Source organism: Pleurodeles waltl, chromosome 3_1 (genome assembly GCF_031143425.1).
Source record: "Pleurodeles waltl isolate 20211129_DDA chromosome 3_1, aPleWal1.hap1.20221129, whole genome shotgun sequence".
NCBI lineage: Eukaryota > Metazoa > Chordata > Amphibia > Caudata > Salamandridae > Pleurodeles > Pleurodeles waltl.
Window position 1 is genome coordinate 209,071,175 of NC_090440.1, and position 16,982 is coordinate 209,088,156.

General features: G+C 46.3%; 1 protein-coding gene across 1 annotated transcript in view; it reads left to right on the plus strand.

Moving 5' to 3' along the window:
* SEMA7A (semaphorin 7A (JohnMiltonHagen blood group)) overlaps window positions 1-16,982 on the plus strand; it is a 144,464-nt gene that overhangs the window by 33,802 nt on the left and 93,680 nt on the right. Inside the window, exon 2 of the mRNA XM_069222212.1 lies at window positions 16,003-16,136. Coding sequence (XP_069078313.1) covers window positions 16,003-16,136 — 134 coding nt within the window. The remainder of the gene's footprint in view (window positions 1-16,002; window positions 16,137-16,982) is intronic.

Here is a 16,982-nt window from a genome sequence, read left to right on the forward strand (position 1 = left end):
CTCATACTCTGGCCACAACGTATTTTAGTTTTGATCTGTTATAGTACCAACGGGTGCTGGAGAACTACTGAAATTCAAGGGTTGCTAAGAAGGTGCTGCATCGTAGGTGAATAATGTGCTCATCTGTACCTCTACTTCGCAAATACGGAGAAAACCCTGGTCTCACAACCCAGCGTAGAAAAACATGCCCAATCTCTTTGCAAGTAAGTGGAAAACATCTTGCACGACTCAGACCTTCCATCAGTGACATGTGACATGCCTGTTCTCTGACCATGGAGAACATTACCATATTGGTGGTTGACAAACAGAAAGACCCACCTCCGTCATCTCATCATTGTCTTTTAATCACCAGGCTTGTCCTTGGTGTATCCAGATGATTCAGGCTCTCATCTACTTTTGGTTGCATCAGGTATACAATTAAAGTGAGCAGCAAATGAAGGGCTGCATCTAAGCAGCAGTAGACACATCATAATTTCTGGAAAAGCAGTCCGTCTCAGTGTACATTCCACCCCTGCAATGACAACACAATGTGAGTTGGCTTAAAACTATGTTAATATTTATTTATTAAAAGTGCCCTTCATTATTTAGCCCTTTTCATATGTGCTTACAGTTTTTATTGTTTAATTATAGCTGTAGCATTACATATACTTGTTATTACAACATGGCATCATAGAATGCGTATATCACAGACTTCTTCATTTTAGTACAGACTACACACTGTCAGAGATGGCCTTTAATCACGGATTCGCTGTAATGGCAAAAACAGTGTAATTGAAGAATGCGTGGCACTCATCTGACTGCCCACTGTGGGCTTCTGGTGCAGACTCTTGGAAACAACTGTTTGGCTCCGAAACAGGCTTCCATTGTCTAGCCATAAACACATGATTGTTCGTGCCATCTCTGACTGGATCATTTTTTCTGACGTGTTTCTGTTTCATTTCAGTGGGTCGCATTTTCATCCACTTATTAAGCGCTATTTATGATTGTATTGTAGTTTTCACTAAATGTATAGATTGTAGTTCAAATGCTCATTGGCCTTCGCAGTGGTTTGCGAAATAAAGCCTGTGGTAAACTAAAGTAAGGGCGCAAGCACCGGAGGCATCGCAGTAGCGTCATTTTTCCTGGGCAGTCGTCTCCTGATCCTCTGGTACCTAAGATGGGTCGAGGTACGGAGGTCCAGTCTCAGGGCAAGGCAGCGGGTAGGGGTGTTGTCTTGCTTTCTATAAGCTGTAACAGGCATTTGCAATGCAAAAGGTCTGGCCTATGGGAGAGCAAATGGCTTTGTCAATCAGGTGAGGGTGGGAAATGGGGGTAACTGGACAGCGGGTGGGTGTGCATAACAGGATTATTAAAAAAGCGCTGTAAAGCGGCCAAGGTCATAGCGCTCTTTTTCCTTCTCTCGAGACAATAAACAGAGAGGAGTTAGAAGGGGGAAAATAAGCAGGGAGGGGAGTGCTGGGGAAGAAGAAACAGGAACAGGAGGCGAGACTTTCAAAATAAGTGTCAGGGTCATCAGTTGAGGGCTGTCAACAAGTGTGGTGGTAACGCGTCCAGCCCTTATAAATTACCTGTACCTGGACACGTTGGAGGTCGGTGAATCTTTTAACCGAGTCGGGCTCTCCTCATCCTAAAATAGTCGAGTCACTCAGATCAATAATCAATAACTACTGTAATCGGTAATCAATACCCAATTAATAGGTCAATATAGCACATCAGAAATCAATAACAGTTTGTATTTCGGCGCACCATGACCTTTCAGTCATGAATAACCACACCAGTTTATTAAAAGTTAGTGAATTTATTTCCCTATATTAACAAAGCTAGCACGATATATATATGTCTCAACACCAATTGATATATGTATATGAACATTACTAGCTGTCCATAACGGTGGAAGAAACGCAATCTACGCAAAATCTGGATGATGATACACTCTGTTATAGCAATGCAAATCACCAATGTGACTAACTGTATTTGACTAATTGCATACATTCGGTCAGCATAACAAGATTTCAATTCTTCATGATACATTGAATGAATACCTCGACTAACCTATAATTAGCATTGGCATGTGGGGCTTCATGCGAAATGAATTTAGTCAACACAAATTTGGAAAACTTCTAGCTAGGGCCCTGTCAAAATAGCAGTTGGTACCTAAAAGGAAAAACACAATGCATAATACATTTATCCTTTCATATTTACCAAATACAATCAGCATTCAAGAAAAGTCTTCGTCCTTCAGGTACCGGTTGATCAGCATAGGGCAAGTTTCGAAGGGGCAAAGTTAAGGGCAAGCTTCCTTGCAGCGGCAAGGAGAATGGGGCAAAGTTACTGCATAGGCAAGACGGGGCAAATCAAAGTTAAAGTCTCTAGGGTGAGAATTCTTAAGACTCTTGCTCTCGAATAGAGAAAAGGGTATCAGGGTGTCGTCCAAAATGGAGTCTGGCATCAGGCTTCAAACTGGCATCGAGGAAAATGGCTGACTTCTCTTTGTCCGGTGGGTTTAAGTAAGAAACATTCCAAATTCTGCAGGGTCTTCCATTGGAGGGTTCATAGGTTGGCTTCAAATTGTCCAATGAAAAATTGCCTTTTACTAGAACTTATTTGTGCATACATTAGCCTTGGAGCCTTGGAACACAAATTGTCTCATGGTTTGCCAATTATTTTACTATCTGTACCTTCATTGTCCGCACCTGCAGAGACTGACCTTGTATCAAAGGGGATGTAACCGGCCTAGCACGAAACCTTGGAGATAAGTGTACCAGCCAGTTTCTACTGGAAAAATACAACTTCAAGCAAGAATATATGTTTCATTAGTTCAAGGAAAAAAAGGATCACGCAGTTAGAATTTGAAGCCAAGCAACTAGGCCAAAGCCTATACTAAATTTAAGCTAAGCAAAAACAGTTTTCAAACAAGAAATCATGGCATACATTTGCGATTATGACGGATTACTACATTTTCAATACTTCATGATTAATAAAGCTCGTTTACAATGATGGCGAACTACCCCGAGGGCACATTTTCCCTCGTATATTATTTCTTTTACTAACATCACTCTATATTATACGTTTGATTATGCAATATGTATGAATAAATGTAGGACCCTCTCTTTCTGCGTCATCAGTGGTGAGGGGGGGCGGGGGGGTGCTTCATTATTTCTTTGCCTTCACAGTCACCCCAGCCTCGTGGGCGTAGAAAGGGTGGCAGAAAGGGGAGGAAAAGGGGCACAATGAGTTCACTGGCACGTGCAGTGGTAACATCCGTCGTGGAATGCCCTTGAACCTTCTGACACGCCCCCCGCCCCTTCTCTGGAACACGAAGCACGCTCTCTTCTGCTCGGTCTCACAAGTCACTCCTCTCGCTGCTCCGGTGCACATACTTGTAATCACCGCGGCTCTCTACGGCCTTTTCTTTCATTGCCTGAAATACCTGCCGGCTTCCAGAACATTCTGTGCTGTGTCTACCCAGAGCGCACAGCAGGCACGGCTGCATACAGTGCCCGCGCTCAGGGTCAGATTGCGGCCTTGGCTTTCTCACAAACCTCCGTCTATCCTATTATTGTCTGGCCTTGCCGCCTTGTAATCACCTGCAAGACGCAGGGTGTATAATCTTAAATCTCTCCTTCCTGGAAGCAGACGCCAGGCTGTAGTTATGGAGCGGGCGATAAGATTTCTGTGAAGGTGGCAGTGCCCGTTTCGTGTCCAAATACAAATTTCCCAGGCTTGTTGCTTTTGTTTATGATTGCATTTGAGTTCACAGCTTCTTGGACGTATTACATCAAATCTGGTGCCCTAATACTGGGCCGCTCACTTGCTTGTTCCCTCAACCTCTGTTGCCTCTCACTGTTTCTGGTCTGTTTGCTGGCTGCCGACAGATGCAAAGTATAAACTTCTGAAGAGACAGAAAAGTTTTGTATCTGGAAACCACGAATGAAATTAACAAAGACGCCGCCGATTATGATGCCTCAGTAGTAAAGAAGAATTAAAACAACAATACGCAGATTTTTCATTCGGCAAAGAATAGAACATCATTGGGTAGATAAATAATTGTGGCTTTTAGCTAAAAGATTCGATTTACTCGAAAAGCATTGCTAATAATACAAGGTGTAATCTAAAATCAAGAGTGTGTTTATGTGAGAAAGTTAAACAGAATAGCAGGGATGCCAAAAAATAGGTTTAGTTGAAATTCTCAGATGAGCGTCTAATACTTTTTGTTTGAGGAATTTTAAGAAAGTGTTTGTGGGCGCCAAGCAGTGCATGGGGTGACATTGTGAATACCTACGCAGTGATGCTTATGGAAAAAATATGTGATGCTTCTGGAAAAAATATATGGCATTACAATACCCAACAACCTTGCTGAATGCGAGTTCAAATAAGTTACTGTCCTCAGCCATACAAAATGGACAAACAGGTTTTAAGGTCTGGTTTGATAGAGCTGCAGCATAACATATTGTTAACAATACTTGAAGACAGGTTGGTTATACACAGTTTAGAAGAAGGTATCCTTTTAACCTGATGGTATAAACTAATGGTACTTGCACAAAAATAATAATTACATTTAGGAAGATGGTGACTTAGTGTTAAGAGACCTCAATCTTTCTGATGGCAACCATGGAGTGCAATTATATTCCAACAGCGAAGGCATGCTGTGAAGCTATAGGTGTATATACGCACTTGTCATGCATTTTTGTTTGTGATTTTATAAGTCTACAGAGGTTTGTCGTCCGATTTCCGATTACTTAAGTAGCCCCTTTACCTGGTCTCAGGCCTGCCATTGCAAGGCCTGTGTGTGCAGTTTCACTGTCACCTCGACTTGGCATTTAAAAGTACTTGCCAAGCCTTAACCTACCCTTTTTCTACATATAAGTCACCTCTAATGGGTGCCCTAGGTAACCCCTAGGGCAGGGTGCTGTGTGGGGTAAAGGCAGGACATGTACCTGTGTAGTTTACATGTCCTGGTAGTGTAAAACTCCTAAATTCGTTTTTACACTACTGTGAGGCCTGCTCCCTTCATAGGCTAACATTGGGGCTGCCATCATACATTGTTGAAGTGTGGTAGCTGCTGATCTGAAGGGACTAGGAAGGTCATATTTAGTATGGCCAGAATAGTAATACAAAATCCTGCTGACTGGTGAAGTTGGATTTAACATTACTATTTTAGAAATGCCACTTTTAGAAAGTGAGCATTTCTCTGCACTTAAATCTTTCTGTGCCTTACAATCCACGCCTGGCTAGGTTTAGTTGAAAGCTCCTTGTGCATTCACTCAGACACACCCCAAACACAGGGTACTCAGCCTCACTTATGCAAGTGGTATGCCCAGGAAGACCCATTCAAAATGCAGATGTATGCACATCTGCATTTTGAATGGGTCTTCCTGGGCTGGGAGGGTGAAGGGCCTGCTCTCACACAAAGGACTGCCATACCCCCTACTGGGACCCTGGCAGACAGGATTGAACTGAAAGGGGAACTGGTGCACTTCTTAGCCACTCTTTGAAGTCTCCCCCACTTCAAAGGCACATTTGGGTATAAAACAGGGCCTCTGCCCTACCACCTCAGACACTTGCTGGAAAAGAAACCTGAACCAGAACCTGCATCCTGCCAAGAAGAACTGCCTGGCTGCTCAAGGACTCCCCTGACTGCTTTCTACAAAGGACTGCTGCCTTGCTGTTGGCCTGCTGCCTTGCTGAACACTTGCCTTGCCGCAGAAGTGCTCTCCAAGGGCTTGGATAGAGCTTACCTCCTGTTCCCTGAAGTCTCAGGACCAAAAAGACTTCCATCTTTCAACTGGACTCCTTATGCGCCGAAAATTTGGACGCACAGCTTCCTCCGCGGTGAAAAATTAACTGCACGCCGATCCGGAAAGATGCCGCTCGAGCCCACCGGAACGACACGCAGCCAGATAACAAGCCCAGGATTCCACGCACAGACCCCGGGACATCTGGGAATCCCGTGACCCACAGAGGAGACCTGTCCGCGCGCAGGAAAACAAGGCACATCTTCCCCGCGTGAAAAATAACAACGCAAGTTCGTGTGTGAAGGGGCGAAACCGACGCACACACCATTTTTCCACGCATCTCCTCCTCTGCGGCCCTTTGCTGAGATTTTCCACTCCAAACCAGGTACTTTGTGCTTGAAAGAGACTTTGTTTGCTTTTTAAAGACTTAAGACACTTTATATCACTTTTCAGTGATATCTCTACAATTTCATATTGCATCTTTTATCGTTTTGACCTGCAAATACCCAGATAAATATTATATATTTTTCTAATCCCTGTGTGGTGTATTTTTGTGGTGCTATATTGTGTTATTGTATGATTTATTGCACAAATACTTTACACATTGCCTTCTAAGTTAAGCCTGACTGCTCAGTACCAAGCTACCAGAGGTTGGGCACAGGATAATTTGGATTGTGTGTGACTTACCCTGACTAGAGTGAGGGTCCTTGCTTGGACAGGGGGTAACCTGACTGCCAACCAAAGACCCCATTTCTAACTGTATCTGTTTGCATTTTCCTCAGCCTCTGCCCACTTATAAAATTCAAAATGCCTTTGCGGTATGTCCGGGGCTAGTAAAGACTCCCACTTGATGGCGATGCCCCTTTTCACAATGACTATAGCCACGCCTGTAGGTTTCAATTAATTTCATCCACTTTAGAGGGTCCCAGCAAGGGTGCTGTAGGGCTGAGTACGTTTTGTTTGCCTATTAGTCTGGAGGTCTGAAATGATAACTTGTTCCATGAGTGATCCATTTATGCTGCCTTTGGTTAATCAGGTTGTAGGTCAAAGAACACACTGGCCCTCATTCTGACCTTGGCGGGCGGCGGAGGCCGCCCGCCAAAGTCCCGCCGTCAGGTTACCGTTCCGCGGTCGAAAGACCGCGGCGGTAATTCTGACTTTCCCGCTGGGCTGGCGGGCGGTCGCCTTCAGACCGCCAGCCAGCCCAGCGGGAAAGAGGCTTCCACGATGAAGCCGGCTCGGAATCGAGCCGGCGGAGTGGAAGCCGTGCGACGGGTGCAGTTGCACCCGTCGCGTATTTCACTGTCTGCGCAGCAGACAGTGAAATACATGTAGGGGCCCTCTTACGGGGGCCCCTGCAATGCCCATGCCAGTGGCATGGGCACTGCAGGGGCCCCCAGGGGCCCCGCGACCCCCCCTACCGCCATCCGGATCTCGGCGGTCCGACCGCCGGGATCTGGATGGCGGTAGGGGGGGTCGGAATCCCCGCGGCGGTGCAGCAAGCTGCGCCGCCGCGGAGGATTCAATGGGGCCGCGGTACACTGGCGGGACCCCGCCAGTGGTGCCGGTCCGACCGCGGCTTTACCGCCGCGGTCGGAATCCCCATTGGAGCACCGCCGGCCTGTCGGCGGTGCTACCGCGGTCCTCCGCCCTGGCGGTCAAAGACCGCCAGGGTCAGAATGACCCCCACTGAGTCATGTCTGCCAGAAAAAGATGAAAACCAAGTCAAGGTTATTTTGGCTGCTCTGATCACTTTTTCTGGGTTCACATTCTACTGTATTTAATGATGCCTTTCCCTGATGAGTTGTAATTTGGTCTCAGCTCTTTAATACTTTACTTCCCAGTGTAGAGAAATGCTTTACACCAATTACGGTGGTCTGCTGTCCTTTTTTATGGTCCTACTTCTTGCTTTGCAAAATCTAAAAAATGGAAAATTCTGCTTCTCCTCACTATCACCGTCAGCTCCAGAAGGCCAACAGATTCCAACCTGCGTAGGTAGATACAGTTCCGGCTCACAAGAATTTAATAAATTCTATTCCACGGTGGTTTGCTTGAAAGTCACAAGTACAACACGTGCAACATATGGAAACAGTCAAATTAACAAGATGTGATGGTTAAAGAGAGTAATTACCATCCGAGTAGCCCACACATAGCTTCACATTCCTGGCAGGCCACAAATTGGAAGAACCTTCAAGGACCATTTGATGTGGACCATCTGCTGTGTGCGGAAAGGTAAAATGAAAGATTAAGGCTTTCCTTACTAGTGGTTCATTAATTCTGATGTGCCCGGTAAATAGAGTTTCCGGGTACATCAGAATTATGAGTGATATTTCACCGGCTTCAAGCAGGCGTTGTTTGCATGTGGAATACAGGAGGAATACATGCAAAAACCGTCACAGTATGTCGCAGTAACCGTAAATTTAGGAAAGGGATTTTAGAGGCCACCTTGTAAAAAAGTCTGAGGAAATGAAAAAATGCAAATAAAAGTAGGAAAGTTGAGGTTTTGTTATAGAACTAAATACCAGGAGATCTCCTGTGACCCGTCTTTTCAAGGGATCAATCCTTCACTGGATACCTCTACTGAAAGGACAGTTGCCTTGTCCACAGATTCTGTGGAGTCTGACCACCAATAAAAGATGACAACAGATAACTTTCAAACCTATACTTACTCAAGTCATTAGCAATCAAGGGTGTAAGTTGTGCGCCTACTAAGCACCGCGACGGCTGGGTGCTGTAATTAACGGGTGTACAATGTGCAGCTAATTCTGGGTTGCAGACCTTGCAATCGACATTCACAACCCCTGTCTGAATTCAGATGAACAAATGCTTGAACCTGCTATCCCTATCGTAAGCAAGGGATGGCTGGGTCACCTCAGTAGATGCTAAATTTAATAAAAGTACGGTCTGGCCTATTGAGCAAGATTTGTGTTTCAATACCTCATAACTGTAGATTACTACATTTTCAAAGACGGTTAATTATGAAAGAAAACACATTTTTGTTCATCTTAGAGGTGTTTCCTGCCCCAAAATTAAATTCAGACCTCTGCCTCCTGCCCAGAGGGGTATTACCAGACTTGAGGTCTGTTTTTGTGCCCTGTATTACTTATCTAGACCCTAAACTTTATGCTTTGATTAGTTTCTATCTGGGTTATGGGATTAATTCCCATTTCAGCCACTTCACACAGGTTGTTGAATTGTCACATGCACATAACCCCCTTGACGATTAAATCCTTTTTTTACGGATTGTGAGTGCCTTGAATCTGCCTCTTAAGGAACTGAATGTGGCGCTAATGTAGTTAAATTTCTGAATATGGCGCTAATGTAATTAACTTTCTCCGTTACTTGTTGAAAATGTCTAAGTAGCTGACTTCAAGTGAACCTCTGTCCACTGCCAACAGCCCTGCCAGCAGTGAGGGCGGGAATGCAAAGAATCTGAAATGGGGGCTCTTTTCTTAACAGAAGCCAATAGATCAGGAGAGCGATTCTCACAATTCATTAGGATGAATTAACATCACTTGCTTGGGATTTTTCTGACATCAAAGGAAGCAGAAGGTTTCAGTCGATCATTTATTAACCCTGTGACTATTGCAAGTTGAAGTCACAAGACCTCTGCTGGGCAGTGATGTTTTTCTGGCAAATGTAAAGCCTCTGTGACTTTAATGTTCTATGTAAATGTGCACCTCACTGTTTGTGAACCTTACCCATTCCTCTCACCTGCTTAGTGAACAAGCTCAAAGGTCCAACTTTTGTACAAAATTAGCTTCTCCACAATCTCACCCCTCCTAACTGGAGAAACCGTTGTTGTGCAAACCATGCCTTTGGGTAAGCCGGGCCATGGAGTTTGCGTCTTGGACATTGCCATGAGTGTGCTGGTAAAGCATAGGTCAATGATCTCCTAGTTCCTCAGCAGCAGGTGATTCCAGTTGAATCCACAGTGATGAAACGTTTCCCTGCCTACTAGAAGCAGGCACATTGTTACTTTGTCTAAGGTCACAAGCATACTTGCATGGGCCTTATAGGCTGTTTTCGTGAATCAGCATCTAACTAAGGAAGCTCTTCTCAACATAGTCTGAAGCCTGACTGCGTATACTAGAGTTTTAAATATGTGTAATGTAAACTTTTACTCTAACTGTGTCCTGTGCTCTTCTACTAACTGTTCTCATGATGGAGATATTCCTCCAAAAATACATATGTTCTCTCCAAAGCACTTTCCTGGACTTTAGAGGTTAGTCCAGGCGATGCCAGCTTCTTATTGCACTTTCTATGATGAACTCTTTAAGCGCATCCCTGTAACTGACCGTGAATCTCTCTTTACAGTACTAGTGGTGTTAATGGCTACAAAACATGCCTACTTGCATAGCTCAAAAGTATGGCCGCTCTTTCCCAGTTCTGTAATCTGGGACCTTGATTCACTAATTTGGAAGTGACATCACTCACCCTTTGACCTCTGATGATGTCACATGGTTGACTATTATAGGCTGCCGATGGGCTGGGGAAGGTGGGTAGAGGAAGCTAAAGAAATGGAAGCTTCTTTGAGTTGTCTGCTTTCTATTCTTGTCACTTCCTTCATGACCACTGGGACCAAGGGGGGTAAGGGCAGTGCCTGGATTTCTGCAGAGTAGGCCATGGGAAGCATCTTCTACTCCTACCTTCACGTGTTTGGTGTCCCGGGCCACAATGCATTTCTATGCCAGGGCCTGGAGCACCTTTCAAGGTATGTTGAAAGCCCATGGAAAAACAATATGGCAGCAGACAAAGAGTTAGCTGGAAAAATCATGAGAGCATAACAGAACCTTGGGAGACCTGGGTGATGTCAGCTGGTGGTGGTGCTTAGTGAAGGGGAATTATGGGTGCAAAGACATATTGAAGCATTAAAATGTTTTCCTAGCTACTACCAGTATCAGTCATTATATGTGTTTGTGCCTTATTTGAATAAATACTTGGGGCTTCATTAGGAGTTTAGCGAAAGGGATTACTCCTTCACAAGCATGACGGATATCCCGTCCGCCGTATTACAAGTTCCATTATATCCTCTGGTACATTACCAGTTCCAGGTGATGCCCTTTGGGTGGAAAAATGCCCCCGCTACCTTCCAACGGTTGGTTAACGGGGTCCTAGCTGGCAAGGATGCCTACTGCGCAGACTACCTAGACAATATAGCTGTCTACAGTTCCAGCTGGGAGGAACACCTGCTCCACCTCAAGGAGGTGCTTCTGGATCTGCAACAGGCAGGCCTGACCATCAAGGATAGTAAGTGCCAGATTGGGCAGGGTTCGTGGTGTACTTGGGACACCTAGTAGGTGGTGGCAAGGTGCAGTCAGTCCAGGCCAAGATTGAAACTATCAAGGCCTGGCAACCACCTAGAACACAGAGTGAAGTGAGAGACTTTTTAGGCCTCACTGGATACTAGCGTACATTTGTCAATGGCTATGGTACCATTGTGTCACCCTTGATAGAACTCACTTCCAAGAAACAACCTAAGTGGTGAATTGGACAGAGACTTGTCAGAAAGCCTTTGATTCTCTGAAGAAAGCCATGTGCACGGCCCGTGCTCAAGGCCCCTGACTACTCCGAGGAATTTATTGTGCAGACAGACGCTTCAGAGCATGGCATAGGGGCTGTTCTAGCACAGCTAAATGAGGAGGGCTCAGACCAACCAGTAGCCTTTATTAGCAGAAGACTATTACCACAGGAACAGAGGTGGAGTGCTATTGAGAGAGAAGCATTTGCTGTGGTATGGGCACTGAAGAAGCTGAGACCATACCTTTTTGGGACTCACTTCCGGGTTCAGATAGACCACAGGCCCCTCAGATGGCTCATGCAGATGAGGGGTGAGAATCCTAAATTCTTGAGGTGGTCCATTTCCCCACAGGGGATGGAGTTTATGGTGGAGCATCGCCTAGGTATTGACCACGCCAACACTGATGGTCTCTCAAGATACTTCTGCCTTAGCGATAAGAGCTCCCAGGAGGTTGGGTAGCGCTCCCCACTTTCAGCTGGGGGGAACACACGTTAGACCTGACAGCCTTAGGGTGGTCACCCCTAAGTTTTTGCCTGCTTCCCTCCACTTTTAGACACTGCTTTTGCTGGTTTTTAGACTTTGCGCACTTTACCACTGCTAACCAGTGCTAAAGTGCATATGCTGTCTCCCCTTAAACATGGTAACATTGGATCATACCCAATTGGACTATTTAATTTACTTATAAGTCCCTAGTAGAGTGCACTAAATGTGCCTAGGGCTTGTAGATTAAATGCTACTAGTGGGCCTGCAGCACTGATTGTGCCACCCATTTAAGTAGCCCATTAACCTTGTCTCAGGCCTGCCATTGCAAGGCCTGTGTGTGCAGTTTCACTGCCAATTCGACTTGGCATTTAAAAGTATGTGCCAAGCCTAAAACTCCCCCTTTTCTACATATAAGACACCCCTAAGGTATTCCCTAGGTAACCCATAGGGCAGAGTGCTGTGTAGGCAAAAGGCAGGACATGTACCTATGTAGTTTAAATTGCCTGGTAGTGTAAAACTCCTAAATATGTTTTTACACTGCTGTGAGGCTTGCTCCCTTCATAGGCTAACATTGGGGCTGCCCTCATACATTGTTTTAGTGGTAGCTGCTGATTTGAAAGGTGTAGGAAGGTCATATTTAGTATGGCCAGAATGGTGATATACAATCCTGCTGAATGGTGAAGTTGGATTTAATATTACTATTTTAGAAATGCCACTTTTAGAAAGTGAGCATTTCTCTGCACTTAAATCTTTCTGTGCCTTACATTACATGTCTGGCTGGGTTTAGTTGACAGCTCGTTGTGCATTCACTCAGACACACCCCAAACACAGGATACTCAGCCTCACTTGCATACATCTGCATTTGGAATGGGTCTTCCTGGGCTGGGAGGGTAGAGGGCCTGCTCTCACACAAAGGACTGCCACACCCCCTACTGGGACCCTGGCAAACAGGATTGAACTGAAAGGGGACCTGGTGCACTTCTAAGCCACTCTTTGAAGTCTCCCATACTTCAAAGACATATTTGGGTATATAAGCGGGGCCTTTGCCCCTTCCAACTTAGACACTTCACGGAGAAGAAACTGGAACCAGAACCTGCATCCTGCCAAGAAGAACTGCCTGGCTGCCCAAAGGACCCACCTGACTGCTTTCTGTGAAGGACTGCAGCCTTGCTGTTGGCCTGCTGTCTTGCTCCTGTCTGGCTGTGGTGAAGAAGTGCTCTCCAAGGGCTTGGATATAGTTTGCCTCCTGTTCCCTGAAGTCTCAGGACCAAAAAGACTTCACTCTTGCAACTGGACTCCTTGTGCGGCGAAAATTTGATGCACAGTTTGCTAAAACCGACGCACAGCCTGCCCCGCGGTGAGAAATTCACTGCATGCCGAAGCCGGAACAACGCAGTGTGGCTTTCCAAGGAGAAGATCGACGCAGCACCTGCTTTGCGGCCGGAACTTCGACGCACGGCCCACCGGATCGATGCACAGCCGACCTGGGATGACGCAGCCTGACTTCCAGGGGGGAAATCGACGCAGTGGCTGCCGTGCGGGAGAAAATTCCACGCAACACCCACCGGATCGACGCAGCGCTTGTGACTTCGCTCCGCAAGCCCAGGATTCCACGCACAGACCCCGGGGCATCTGAAAACCCTGCAACCCGAAGAGGATCTACGATCGAGCACCGGCAATCGATGCACAGCCATCCCTGCGTGGAAACTAAATGACGCATCACCGTGTGCGGCCCGAGAAATCGACGCACACCCCTTTGTTTCCACACTTCTCCTCCTCTGCGGCCCTTTGCGAAGATTTTTCACGAGAACCGGCCCAGCGGGAAAGCCCCTGCAACGAGGAAGCCGGCTCCGAATGGAGCCGGCGGAGTTGCAGGGGTGCGACGGGTGCAGTGGCACCCGTCGCTATTTTCACTGTCTGCAAAGCAGACAGTAAAAATCTGTATGGGGCCCTGTCAGGGGGCCCCTGCACTGCCCATGCCAGTGGCATGGGAAGTGCAGGGGCCCCCAGGGGCCCCACAACACCCGTTCCCGCCATCCTGGTTCTGGCGGTGAAAACCGCCAGAAACAGGCTGGCGGGAAGGGGGTCGGAATCCCCATGGCGGCGCTGAAGCAGCGCCGCCATGGAGGATTCCCTGGGCCAGGGGAAAACCGGCGGGAACCCGCCGGTTCCCCTTTTCTGACCGTGGCTTTACCGCCGCGGTCAGAATAGCCCTGGAAGCACCGCCAGCCTGTTGGCGGTGCTTCCGCTGCCCTCCGCCCTGGCTTGGAATGAGGGCCTTTGTTTGCTTTAAAAAGACTTAAGACACTTTATATCACTTTTCAGTGATATCTCTACATTTACTTATTGCATCTTTGATCGTTTTGACCTGCAAATATCCAGATAAATATTATATATTTTTCTAAACACTGTGTGGTATATTTTTGTGGTGCTATATGGTGTTATTATATGATTTATTGCACAAATACTTTATACATTTCCTTCTAAGTTAAGCCTGACTGCTCAGTGCCAAGCTACCAGAGGGTGGGCACCGGATAATTTGGATTGTGTGTGACTTACCCTGACTAGAGTGAGTGTCCTTGCTTGGACATGGGGTAACCTGACTGCTAACCAAAGACCCCATTTCTAACACCCTGTTAGTGTGAAACACAGTTGTTACACATACGTTCATCAGGCAATATACTAGACTGCTTGCTTGTGCCGGGATTTGTCAAGAAGACAGCTCCTTCTACATTATTAGATCTGGTTTCGAACCAAACCCTTTGACTTTTGTGCTGTTTCACCCCAGACACACCCCCTTTGCATAAATTAACAGATGGGTGGCATTAAGAGGTTTTTTTTTAACACAAGTTAACTTTCAGTACAATTTAGCTTTTGCACCCGAAAGTTGATCCTAACTGCTAGTAAATCTGAGCATCTGTCTCCTGATTGCTATCCAGACAGTTGCTTGTATAGTGATGGTAGCCTGAAAGCTCATAGTTCAAAATAGAAAAGATAAACTGCAAGTCCCAAGATGCTTGGCATTGTTGGTTGAAAATGAGGAGTGGATGAAAATTACCCTTTTCGAATGTGAATAGTTGATAGCTATGTATAGTTACACTTACACAACACTGCTGTTATTGTTTGAACCCTGTGAGTAAATGCTGATGAAGAGCAACATAATGCACCTCTAGTTTGCAACAGTTGGAGCTCTTGCAAATACATTCCCCTGGCTACCAAACAATAGTGTTGAGGAATTGATCTTTGTGTGGGCCACTTCCTCTTTGATATGGCACAAGAGTTGACGTACGGTCAATGTAGTCTTAGACTCCACTCCTTATCAGGTACAAGCAGGAGTTGCACCTACCACACACGACACACTGCTAGATGGATGCAATTCCTTCTGTCCGCTACAAGCCTGTGTCTTAGTGGAAGTCGCTCCTACCAGTGCAGTACTGTGGCCTTGTGTGCAGTGATACACTCCCCTTGTGGTGCTGCACTCATGACCAATATCGAACTCTCACCAGATGCAGAACTGCTTACCTGCTCAGAGCTATGCTGCATCCGAAGTCTCCCAGATGATCCATCTGCCCTGGGCCCCTTGTTCTACCCTTGTCCTCTTCTCATACACAGCGAAGGCACCAAATGTATCACTGCTTCCCACTTGCCCACATTTGGTCAGGTTTGTTAGGTTTTGGGCCTTCAGATGCATGCATTGTTGTTTGGCATCATCAAGGGGGAGTGACCCCTCCAGCGAATGGATGTGCAAAGAATACACATGGACTGAAACAGCTAAAACATTTAAAGTTACCTTTTTGCAAAGACGTCTTATTTTTTTTAAATAGTATCGTCAAGGATTCTGCTGGGAACATCAAGTCTGCTTCAGTTTTCTTTTGCCTTTATTTGTTGCCCTGACACAAGTATTGTGTATTTATATTGTCTTTTCTGCTTTGCTCTCTCGTTTCACCCATTAGCTGTTCTTTAACCCCTCATTTTGCCTCTTTTCCTTCTCTCAAACACACAAAGATGATTAAACACGTTTTGTTTACTCTTAAGTGAACCACAGGGATATGATTGATGTCTCAATGGGGTAAGGAGCACGAGATGGCAAAAGCTTCCTCTGTAACCATCTACCCTTCTAAGAGCTCTCTTCTTCTATCTATGCAGTCTTTGCTCTGGTGTCTGTTGAGTCCAGCGCAGCGCAGTCATTGGCTCCTGCAGTTCTACAGTCTGTTGGTAAGGCTTGGTGCAGATTTCGCCTTTGAACTACTTTCTTTTTTTCAGAACCTCGGAAATTCAGTATCGGCAAGCAGGAGGGCCCAACAGTGTTGTACCATGAGCCAGGGACCTCATCTGTGCTTGTGGGAGGAGCAGACGTGCTGTATCAGTTCGACTTTAATCTTCCGAACATGATGAATGTAAGTCTCTAGTTATTACTATGTTGCTAAAGCAGTTTCTACAACCTTGTTAATATTGCCTGTATTCGTACAGCGCATCAGGTTGCTTGGTGCTATGTAGCAGGATGGTTATTGTTGCTGATCTTAGTGGAGCTCATTAATACCCAGCCCAGAGATACTCAGATGAAATGGGTGGCTTGATGTGAACTTGTCATCGGGGTAAAATATGGATTCACGCAGAGGGTGCATTAGCAGCGGCGGCCGCCGCAAATGTCAAGGGAGTGCGGGGGAATGATGGGGTCTGGGAAACAATAAAAAAATAAATAAATAAATAAAACTTACCTTTTCCACCGTACCCACTGACTCCTGCTGCCTCGCTCCTCTGCTCCTGGTGGTTGGTGTCCCAGAATTCACTGGGGACACCAGCACAGGCTCCTCAGCAATCCTGGCACTACTTTCATGCTAAACCTAGCATGAAAGCAGCACCAGGATTGGTCTGAGCGGTTTGGTCTCTTGCTCAGACACAGCCTTGGGGTCTGTGCAGATTCTCCAGCCTGGCTGTTCAACAGAGCCAGCCTGGAGAAACCTAAGTGCTCATGTGTGTTTGGCTGGCCTGACACTCCCTCCTCCTCCTTCCTCCCACCTCCCACCTCCCGTGAGCTAGCCCTGCCACTCCCTGCACTGCTGGCTGAGCCATCAGATGAAAAATAAAACGATAGTCAACTATCGTTTTATTTTTCATCTCCTGGCTCTTGGCCAGGGGGCGATGCTCCTCCACCATTGTGGAGGAGCCGCCCCTGTGCCTTAGTCCACTGAGCCATCCATAGAACCCAGCAAGTGGATACAGCAATCAAATGAGCCATCCAC